Below are 12,165 nucleotides of genomic sequence, written 5' to 3'. Positions count from 1 at the left end.
GATCCTCTTCCCAGTTCACCACCATACCAGTGCACCGCCTCCTCCAGATCCTCTTCCCAGTTCACCACCATACCAGTGCACCGCCTCCTCCAGCTCCTGTTCCCAGATGCGCCGCCTTCCCAGCTCCTCTCTCCCTAGTGCACCACCTCCCCAGGTCCTCTATCCTTGGGGCATCACTTCCCCAGCTCCTCTCTCCCCAGTCCACCACCTCCCCAGCTCCTCTCTCCCCAGTCCACCACCTCCTCAGCTCCTCTCTCCCCAGTCCACCACCTCCTCAGCTCCTCTCTCCCCTGTGCATTGTCTCCCCAGCTCCTCTCTCCCCAGTGCACCGCCTCCACCTGCAACATCTCCATCACTTTCCTGGATCAGCCAACTTTAACCTCCAGCTCTCGCTTTAATCCTCCTTCCTCCACGTCTTCTCTTGCTGTTAATTCCTCTCTCTGCACCTCTCACTGTCTCACCCGTGTGCCTCTCCCGTCTACCTCTCCCGTGCGCCTCTCGCTACCTCTCCAGTGTGCCTCTCACTACCTCTACCGTGTGCCCCTCTGCCTCTCCCGTCCACCTCTCATTGCCTCTCCCGTGTGCCTCTCTACTTTTTCCATGTGGCTTTCACTACCTCTCCCATGTACCTCTCAGTCCCTCTCCCGTGTAACTCTCAGTATCTGTTCCATGTACCCATTTCCTTTCCCATGTACCTCTCCCGTGTGCCTCTTTCTCTTATGTGCCTCTCACTTCCCCTCCCGTATACCTATCACTCTTTCCCATATACCTCTCACCCCCCCCCCCCCCCCGTGTGCCTCTCTACCCCTCCCGCATGCCTATCACTCTCTCTTTCCCGTGTACCTTTCACTACCTCTCCCATGTACCTACAAATGAATTCTTCCATCGCCTCTCACCCGCAAGCACCAGCCGTTGACGGTTTCCCAAACCCCAGCTCAACCACCCTGAACCCACCATCCACACAAACCCCCACCATCTCCCTCCCCCTCCATCACACTCGGCACCTCAACCACACAAACCCCCTCATCCCCTCCACCACCACACTCGGCACCTCAACCACACAATCCCCCTCATCCCCTCCACCACCACACTCGGCACCTCAACCACACAAAACCCCCTCATCCCCTCCACCACCACACTCGGCACCTCAACCACACAAACCCCCTCATCCCCTTCACCACCACACTTGGCACCTCAACCACATAAACCCCCTCATCCCCTCCACCACCACACTCGGCACCTCAACCACACAAACCCCCACCATCTCCACCACCACACTCGGCACCTCAACCACACAAAACCCCCTCATCCCCTCCCCCACCACTCTCGGCACCTCAACCACACAAACCCCCTCATCCCCTCCACCACCACACTCGGCACCTCAACCACACAAACCCCCTCATCCCCTCCACCACCACACTCGGCACCTCAACCACACAAACCCCCACCATCTCCACCACCACACTCGGCACCTCAACCACACAAAACCCCCTCATCCCCTCCCCCACCACTCTCGGCACCTCAACCACACAAACCCCCTCATCCCCTTCACCACCACACTCGGCACCTCAACCACATAAACCCCCTCATCCCCTCCACCACCACACTCGGCACCTCAACCACACAAACCCCCACCATCTCCACCACCACACTCGGCACCTCAACCACACAAAACCCCCTCATCCCCTCCCCCACCACTCTCGGCACCTCAACCACACAAACCCCCCCCCATCCCTTCCACCACCACACTCGGCACCTCAACCACACAAAACCCCCTCATCCCCACCCCCACCACACTCGGCACCTCAGCCACACAAAACCCCCTCATCCCCTCCACCACCACACTCGGCACCTCAACCACACAACCCCCCCCCCTCATCCCCTCCACCAGCACACTCTGCACCTCAACCACACAAACCCCCCTCTCATCCCTTCCACCACCACACTCGGCACCTCAACCACACAAACCCCCCCTCATCCCCTCCACCACCACACTCGGCACCTCAACCACACAAACCCCCACCATCCCTCCACCACCACACTCTGCACCTCAACCACATAAACCCCCCTCATCCCTTCCACCACCACAATCGGCACCTCAACCACACAAACCCCCTCATCCCCTCCACCACCACACTCGGCACCTCAACCACATAAAACCCCCTCATCCCCTCCACCACCACACTCGGCACCTCAACCACACAAACCCCCTCATCCCCTCCACCACCACACTCGGCATCTCAACCACACAAACCCTCAGTCCACCTTAACACTTCAAACACACGAACCCGCAACCCCCTCCCCCCATTGAGGCTGCCCATCAGGTTTGGGTAAGATGAGCCTGCCCATCAGAAGTGGCTAGGATGAAACTACCCATCACAGGAGGTGGGTAGAACTTACCTATCAGGAGTGACCGTTATGGCCCTGCCCATCAGATGTGGTCGGGTTGAGCCTACCCATCAAGGGAGGTGGTTTGAATCTGCCCATCAGGAGTGGCCAGTATGAGCTTGTCCATCAGGGGAGGCCGGTTGAACCTGCCCGTCTGGGGAGATGGATTAAAATTGCCCATCTGGAGAAGCCTGGATAGTCCTGCCCATCTGATATTGCGGAGGTAAGTCTGCCCATCAGGTATAGCTAGGGTGAACCTACCCATCTGATGTGGCTGGGGTGAGCCTACACATCAGCGTTGGCCAGAGTGAGCCTACCAATCAGGAATGGCTGGAGTACGCCTGTCAGTCAGATGTGGACGGGGTGACCCTGCCCATCAGGGAAAGTGGGTTGCACCTGCCAATCAGGAGTGGGCGGAGTGAGCCCGCCCATCAGGGTGAGCCTATCTATCAGGTGTGGGCTAGATGAACCTACCCATCAGGGATAACCAGGGTGTGACTGCCCATCAGGTGTGGCGTAGATGAACCTGCCCATCTGGGATGACCGGGATGTGACTGCCCATCAGGGATGACTGGGGTGTGACTGCCCATCAGGAGTGGCTGGATTGAGACTGCTGTTTTGTCTGTCCTACAACTCTGGCTATTCTGTCTGCCCCCACAACACTGGCTACTCTGTCTCCACTACAACACTGGCTAATCTGTTTCTCCCGCTACTCTGTCTGCCCCACAACACTGGCTTCTCTGTCTGCCCCACAACACTGGCTTCTCTGTCTGCCCCACAACACTGGCTTCTCTGTCTGCCCCACAACACTGGCTTCTCTGTCTGCCCCACAACACTGGCTTCTATGTCTGCCCCACAACACTGGCTTCTCTGTCTGCCCCACAACACTGGCTACTCTGTCTGCCCCACAACACTGGCTTCTCTGTCTGCCCCACAACACTGGCTTCTCTGTCTGCCCCACAACACTGGCTTCTCTGTCTGCCCCACAACACTGGCTTCTCTGTCTGCCCCACAACACTGGCTTCTCTGTCTGCCCCACAACACTGGCTTCTCTGTCTGCCCCACAACACTGGCTACTCTGTCTCCCCCGCAACACTGGCTAATCTGTCTCACCCACAACACTGGCTAATCTGTCTCTCCCGCAACACTGGCTTATCTGTCTCCCCCACAACACTGGCTGTTCTCTCTCTCCCGCAACACAGGCCAGTCTGTCAACCCCGCTATACTAGCTACTTTGTCCCCCCCCCCCTCCCCCACAGTACTGGCTACTCTGCAATATAGGCTATTTTGTTACTCCCGCAACACTGGTTAGTCTCTGTCCCCCGCAACACCATCATCTTGGCCAGTGCTCTGCCTGTCGAGGGTGAGGGGGTGGTGTTGTGGAGAGCACCAGCCTCCTCCACCCAACCCCTTCCCCCCTCACTCGCCTCATTACCATCCCTTCCCTTGTAAAAAGAATTTCTTTCCAGAAGTAAATTTTTACCCTAGTAGCCTCTCTGGATGCCTCCCTGGTTTTCGTAACTCGCTAATTACAGCCACATAATCGTCTCATTAATCATGACTAATGATTCTTCTACTCATATCATTGATGATGACTAATGTATTTTTTTCTACCCACGTTTCATACCGTGATCAACGCATTCTCTCGAAGGCCCAAATATTTCTAAAGCTGTCCGTTGCAGAATCCAGTTAATCGAAAGTACTTTCTTCTGTACTTCCATATACTTTGTTAGCACGGAGGAGAATACAAATTTTCGTGTCTGCTAATATTGCCCAAAATGTAACAATATTGCCATTCGTTTTGGAGTATTTCTCGTGACGTAGAATGTGGCCAGTGTTGGAGAATGTCACACCACCATCTCTGGCCAAACGTCCTTCAGTGTTGGAGGTTGTCACACCACCATCTCTGGCCAAACGTCCTCCATTGTTGAAGGTTGTCATACCACCATCCCTGGCCAAACGTCCTCCAGTGTTGGAGGTTGTCACACCACCATCGCTGGCCAAACGTCTTCCAGTGTTGAAGGTTGTCACACCACCATCTCTGGCCAGACGTCCTCCAGTGTTGGAGGTTGTCACACCACCATCCTTGGCCAAACGTCTTCCAGTGTTGAAGGTTGTCACACCACCATCTCTGGCCAAACGTCCTTCAGTGTTGAAGGTTGTCACACCACCATCCCTGGCCAAACGTCTTCCAGTGTTGAAGGTTGTCACACCACCATCTCTGGCTAGACGTCCTCCAGTGTTGGAGGTTGTCACACCACCATCTCTGGCCAGACGTCCTCCAGTGTTGGAGGTTGTCACACCACCATCCCTGGCCAAACGTCTTCCAGTGTTGAAGGTTGTCACACCACCATCTCTGGCCAGACGTCCTCCAGTGTTGGAGGTTGTCACACCACCATCCTTGGCCAAACGTCCTCTAGTGTTGGAGGTTGTCACACCACCATCCTTGGCCAAACGTCCTCCAGTGTTGAAGGTTGTCACACCACCATCCTTGGCCAAACGTCCTCTAGTGTTGGAGGTTGTCACACCACCATCCTTGGCCAAACGTCCTCTAGTGTTGGAGGTTGTCACACCACCATCCTTGGCCAAACGTCCTCCAGTGTTGAAGGTTGTCACACCACTATCCCTAGCCAGACGTCCTCCAGTGTTGGAGGTTGTCACACCACCATCCCTGGCCAAACGTCCTCCAGTGTTGGAGGTTGTCAGACCGCCATCCCTGGCTATCCTCCCATCTTAACACCAGGGCTATGCTCTCCCCTCACATTTATCTTCATCATTTTATCCTCTGCCATTTTAACACCGCTACCAGACTAGCTCTTCCACCTACATATTCAGACTACCTCGCTCTCCCTCACTGAGCACTGCTTCTCCACCCGCCCCCACCTCTCCTCCACCCTCGCTCCGTCCCATGTTAATAAACTGGTTGGTGATGAACTCTTAAAGAGCGGAGACCCATTTTTCCCGCGTGGTCTCCCACCTCCACTCCCCGTCCCCTCCCCCTTTAAACGAGGCACTAAAGTAGGTCTGGTTAATCCCCCTCCCCCTTCCCCCCTCCCTCCTCCTCCCAGCCTCAACACACTGTCTCGGGTCGTATCAGGCTGCCTGGCCTGGGACGCCGAGGGACATACTTCGGTCCCTGGACGCCGGGGACATTATTCGGTCCCACCTGGCTCGTGCAAAGCCTGTTTTAGTCTGGGACACTGGGTATCACTATATGAATCCTGACAATCATTACATGGCTTAACTATGCATTATTCTTTAGCGTTCACTTTATTGCTATACTGATTGTCACTGTCATTACTAAGCTAATCGCTGTGTTAATCGTCACCGTCATTGAGCTTGTCACTGCATTAATCCTTTCCCTCACCAAGCTTTCCACTGCATCAGTCATCACCGTCATCTTTTAAACTTATCACTATTGATTGTCCCTGATATAACTAGACTCATCACCAAAATCATTCACTAAAATCTTTGTGCTTATCACTATTAATCATCACTGTGATTACTGAGCTTTGCATTGTATTGTCACCATCATCGCGAAGCTTATCACTGTATTAATCATCTCCATCATCATTAAGCTTATCACTTAATCACTAGCGTTACCACGTTTGTCACCATTAATCTTTATCATCATTCTTATTGTATTAATCATCACAAAGTTTATCAGTTTTGATTATTACCTCGACTAAGATTCTTGTATTTATCATTATCATCGTTATTAAGCTTATCATTGTATTTTCCATCACCGTGATCTCTAAACACCACCATCAATACGAAGCTTATCATTGTGTTAATCATCCCCATCACTATGCTGATCACTGTATTAATCATCCCGTTACTGTGCTTATCAATATGTTAATCATCGCCGTTTTAAGAATTTTGGAGGAAGTGGGAAACTCGTCTTCTATAAAAGGCCAAGTTATAGTAGTGGTTGTGAAATATATAAGGTGATAGCGAGGTGTAGGGAAATAAACTTATGAAATGGCCCAACCTCGAGTTAAAACGGCCACGCAGTTAATTGTGTTAAACGGTAGCTCACCGAGTATCCTATGGTATAGCCAATGTTGAGGGGGCACACTAGCAACTAGCTCTATGGGGGGAGGAAAAAAAACCAACGCAATACCTGCACAAGTTGGAAAATGAGCCAACATTACGGCGGAGGGAGGGAGAGTGGGGTGAAGGTGCGAGGTCAGTTCCGGAAGAGTTGATTTAGTCTGACTGCATCTGTCTCAACTCTGTCTTGTATGTATATTTAGAACCACCCTAGATGTGTGAGAGATGTAATTCATACATGGATCATTTCTTCGGAAAGACAAAGCAACTGTTTGGAAGAAAAGGAATTTCAGCATCTAAACAGGGCTCCCAATTTTGTTAAGGTAAACTTAACTATATGCATAATTTGAGGTTTCTGAGATAGGTTAGATATGACAGGGATCGCAAAGTAAGTTCATTCACTGGTGGAATTACAGAGATACGAAAGTTTTAAGGAGTTGGAGAGAGAGAGAGAGAGAGAGAGAGAGAGAGAGAGAGAGAGAGAAATTGAGTTTTTGGAGGGAGTAAAGTAAACCAGGATCGTGTCCGAGGTATGATGAATGCATTTTTTCAGTCCCTTGGCACATTATCTTTCTCCAGCGACATGTTGCACTGTATGGTTGATCACTATATTTCAGATATTCCTAATCCTCATTAATAATACTCTTAGCAGCAGCAGTATTATCTTTCAGTAAAACAGTAACTTCTGAATCATTCTCTAGATTGTTTCAAGTGATCCTGGATCACTCCCTTGCTCCAGGACATACCTTTCTTCTCTGATGGAAGCATATGAAGGTCCGAGCTGACCTGAGTGATTCAGCCTGGCAACGAACCCCTCCACTTTTATACTGACTCAATATCTGTTTTCAAGAAGACAATGTGCCTAGAAAAACGGTGGCAAATATTATGAACGCAGTGTCAGCCTGCTGCACACTACGAATTTGTAGACGTGATAGATTGTTCTAGTAAAAGTAGAGATTACGTTAGATTTCACTCATTTCCTGCAAATGATGTAGGACTGGTGAAGACAAGGTGAAAAATTATTTCTGGGTACTACAGCCAGCTGGTGGAATTGGTTAGAAGTAACAGAGGTGGTTGAGAAGCGCTGTGGGCCAGGAAGCCATGGAGACAGTAGTGGGCTACCATAATGGCGCCTCCGAGTACCAGGTTCACTTCTATGACATCAAGGTACAGTAATTTCCCCACGGCAGGTACCCTGCCCTAGATCACCTTTTGATACTTGGCTCACTGAAAGGCAATTTTCGCAGATCATATCATATAGGTGTGTTTGTTTATTTGATTTTTCATAGGCACATTTTTTTAGGGTGAAATCTTCCTGTTGTAGATTATTTGATGGATTGAAATACAAGTTCTTTTTGTTAGTAGTATGCATAGTTATGTGATAAGAGTCAGTGTAAGGTGTGACTACTGGCCTGACTGCAGTAGCAACTAGTGGGGTAGCTCAGTGACATTTTCTTTACAGGGAGAAAAGAGATGATTTTTTTTTTTTTTTTTTTTTTGTGGCTCTTTAGTCAAAGTTGACTTTTTGCTGGGTTTCAACAGATCTTTACGTGCTAAAAGAATTGTTTATCAAGTAGAAGGTTATTTTTCATGACTATGTTGAAAAAGGGGTACTTTAATAAAGATGATGTGTGTAATGTACCTAATAAGAGAAACTATCAGTAGCTGAATTTATGTTCATTTATTATGATTGTCTTGCTACATCATTAATGCTAATATTTCTTTTCCAAAGATACTCTCCAGGAAATTTTTGTTTTTGGGATGAAGCTGCAGGAGAGAAGTGCTCTTAGATAAACACAGTAACTTAGATTATATAACATCCACTGTGTAAGAAATTAAATGTGGCAGCCCACAGCTATTTTTGTTACAATACCATGGTAATAAGGAACAACCAAAGGGGTAACACTGCAGTGGGAACAAGCCTTTGAAGACAAGGGCCAGTGCCATTGATGAATCCCTTTCTCCACATCCTCATAATGCCAACTTTGGCACTTTGGGAGAGCTCAGTGGTCACCCCTGCATGAATTCTTTATTTACTTTCCATGGGACAGGCAGTGCTTTACTGGCTGGGATGCCTTATGTGGTGCTGAATGCATAGCAGAAGTTGTATTACCTAAGGTGGACTGAAGTCATACTCCCATCTAAATCTTTCTCGCCCAGTCACAATGTGACTTCCATTTCTGCTGCTTGTCATCTAAGGAACAGAGAATTTGGAGGCCATGAAACTCTTCCCTTCCCCTGAAACCCACTCCACTTTCATTTCTGCTCAGAATCATAGTAAATCTGTTCTTTGCTGTCAGGCGCATCATGATATTACTGCTCTCTCTTTGCTCTAAAAGTATTATTTTAGCTACTGTTCTCATAAACTGTCTGCATATGTTCTCAGCTTCAAGTCTGCTGCCTACCATAGTTTCTGTATGAAGACTGGCCACTTGAAGTTTGACCATTATGATACCTCCTACTTTTTTTTGAACCCCTTTTTTTTTTTCTTTCTTTTCACTTATAACCATCCAACTTTTAAAATTTGGTCTACAAACACATGCATGACTCTGATTAATGTCTACCATCTATTTCTCTTATTTTTTCCAGCTAAGATAGCCTTTGATTTTAGGGTGACTATTAGACATTTTCAGGGAAAATGTGTCTTATTTGCCTGAATATACATTACTTAATTTTGTTAAACCACTTTGATTTATCAATATATCATATGAAATTTTCAAGATTATTTTATTTGGGAATTTTTTAAAAGAAAACAATTTCTGTATAAAATAAGTTACATAGATTTGGTTATGTTTGAACTGCTGATTTTATGCAGAATCAAGAGCCTAACCTAATTAGCTACCTTTGCAAAAGAAATGAAATCCATTTTTCAAAGCTGAGAATAAAAGCTTTGTAGGAATGTCTGTGGTTGCAGTAACTTATTTTATAGGGTAATTTGATAACCCAAAGTTAATTAGTACGAAGAAAGTAAGTAATTTCCATGATTTTTTTTAATGTACTCTTCAAGGATAAACTCTTACTTTATTGTGCATGTTCTGATTGTTACCTATGCTCTAACAGGTTCAGCGTCGCCGTATGGGCCAACAGCGAATAAGGGAGGAATTCAAGGTGGAAAACCTCCGGTTACAACACAAGGCCCCTCACCTCTTTGTCTCCTCACAGGTGGGTGTGCCTATTCTTTGTAGTTTTCTTACAGGTAGTCATGCCCCTTTCTTCTCTTTTCACATACAGATAGGCAGAAACCCATCCCTGTCTTCTGTGGTCCTTCACAAGTAAGAATGTCTCCTCTTAAGGTTAACCAAGTTCTGAGTCATTCTGTTCCATTTTTCCACCACTCTTATGCTATAAAAGTGTCTTTATGTCCTTATTAACATGTTTCTTACTTCATTTAATGTTATGTCTTCTGGTTGCTCTGTCCCTATGCCTCTCGAAGAAAAGTTCAGCCTCCATAATATCAGTCTCTTTTAAAAAAGGTTTTAATCAGGTCACTTCTCACTCATTCCTCTTTCAAGATAGGTAAATTTAAAGCCTTTACCCTTTTCTTTAAGTTTGCTTTTAATTATGGTACCATTTTTGTTTTCCTTCTTAGGACCTGTTTTGTGAGCTCTTTGTGATTTTCTGAATGCAATACTAAACCTGAGAATCGTATTCAAGTTTTTCCTCGTTTAGGACATGAATGAATTACCAAATTTTTCATCCATGCGCTTGAAAGCTATTCTTATATATTTGCCTGTAGACAGATTCTGGCTTTAGGTTTGGGATGATGATGACTCCCAAGTCCTGACACAGTTTAGTCAGAACCCTTCATTCTCCTAGTTTTCTCAAAGCAGGCTTGTTACTTTCTACCATGATCATGGTGAACAAACCTTCAGGAATGCCAGTCCCTTCTTCCTCAGGTTCCCTTTTGCATAAGGATTTCTCTTCATCCTTGACCCTAGTTTAATCACAGGTAGGTATAATCATCCCTTCCTACTCCATGGTCTGACTTGATGGCTTGTCTCCAACTTTCTTCCCTTTCAGTTATCGATTGGAGAAATTGATACAATTGGTAGATAGATGAATGCATAACTGTCTTCTTTAGTTTCATGATCAAAGGATATGTCCTGCCCCCTTGGTTTTCGGAGCAGCAATTTCCCTCTCTCATGGTCTCCTTACTGGCAGACATGTCACAAGTCTTCATCAGCTAAATCTTATCTCTGATAGGAGTGTCTTTCATGATATGACTTCTTACAGGTTGTTAGGTCCTTGATGTTGGTCTCCTTTTTAGTGAGCATTTTTTCTCCATTCCCCACCTGGAACTCCTCACTTGTAGCCATGTCCACATAGTATTTTGGCCTCTTTCCAGGGAGCTATGTCTCTCCTGTATCATAGTATCTTCATAGATAAGTATGACTCCCATGATGGTTGCAGATAATTATTTCTATCCTTCATCTTGATCTCAGTTAGGAATGTTCTTCCAACATCTTTGTCTTCTCATTGGACAGTGTTACCCTGATGGTAGCCTTCCCTCAGGTACACATGCCACTTTATCATTACATAAGCATGTCAACGTTGGATATGTATATAACTATTTTCCTCTTAGTTTTCCAGTTTATTATCCTCTTATGAATCCCCTTCCTTCTTCCATAGGATTTTCACAGCACCCAGGAAGCTAGCCACATCCACTGGGTAGGACCACAGATCATGAAGTGTTGTGGTGTTGTGTGAATGTCTGTGTTGAGTAAGTGCAGGGCAGCTGAGCAGTAAGTGTTCATTGTCTATACTATGTTAGTTGCATCATGTACATATGTTGGATTGGTGTTTGTAGTGTTTTAGAGAGGATGATGTCAAGAGCACAGGCAAGAGAATGGTGGGGTGGGATGGCATTCAAAACTGGGTTGGAAGGACACTTGTTTAGTACTTCTTGAGTCATTTTTCTTTGTATGTATATGTTTTATCAGTGATGTGTTTGTTGGGGGTAGAGTGACCTGTGAGTATAGGTCACAGAAGTGTGAAGTAGGGGTAAGCTTTAGTTATGGAGTGGTTTGGAAGGTAAAGGTCTAGTGCTGTTGTTAAAGCTTTAATGCTGAGCATCTTGAGGTGAGATTGTATTGATAGGATTTTTTTTTCATTGTGTATGTTTTGGGTGGTCATGGGGGCTAGGCAACCAGACTCTTCTTGCTTGTGAATATGCTGTAAGTTAAGATTTCTTCTGTGAGATTTTTTTTCTAACCATCCTCAAGCATATCATTTCCAATACATCCACCTTCTTTCATACATTTTCATCTGTAGCTCTTGCAACATCATTAGGACAACTGTACCTTCAAACATCCCAATTTTTGCCCTTCAAGATTTTGACCCCTCTGTCTACACATTCCTTAATGCTCCCAGAACCTTCACTCCCTCTACCAACCCATGACTCACCTTTGCTTCGGTGTTTGAGTTCATTGCTGTCTACTCTTGGGTGTCTAAAATGCTTCACTTTCTCCAGTTTTTCTTTGTTCAGATTCACACCCCAGCTAAACCTAATAACCTTTGCTTTTATTTATATTTACTCTCAACTGTCTCCTTTCACACTCTCACCCAAACTCAGACATCAACTTTTGCAGTTTCTTACTTGAATCTGCTACTGGTTAAGTGTTATCAAACAACTGATCCACTTCCCAGGCCCCCCTCCCCCACTCACTCTGTACAGACTGCATACCTGTCCCCCTTCTCTCCAAGACCTTTGCATTTACCTCCCTC

At 46.7% G+C, this 12,165-nt stretch overlaps 1 protein-coding gene across 2 annotated transcripts in view; it reads left to right on the top strand.

Moving 5' to 3' along the window:
* LOC139753395 (uncharacterized) overlaps nt 1-12,165 on the top strand; it is an 89,196-nt gene that overhangs the window by 64,840 nt on the left and 12,191 nt on the right. For both annotated transcript variants that reach the window (XM_071669845.1, XM_071669844.1), the window contains exon 5: nt 9,502-9,603. In XM_071669845.1, the coding sequence (XP_071525946.1) occupies nt 9,502-9,603 (102 nt within the window). The remainder of the gene's footprint in view (nt 1-9,501; nt 9,604-12,165) is intronic.

The sequence above is a fragment of the Panulirus ornatus genome, chromosome 14 (genome assembly GCF_036320965.1).
Source record: "Panulirus ornatus isolate Po-2019 chromosome 14, ASM3632096v1, whole genome shotgun sequence".
NCBI lineage: Eukaryota > Metazoa > Arthropoda > Malacostraca > Decapoda > Palinuridae > Panulirus > Panulirus ornatus.
The sequence above is the reverse complement of the archived record's forward strand: the minus strand, read 5'-3'. Positions and strand labels throughout refer to the sequence as shown.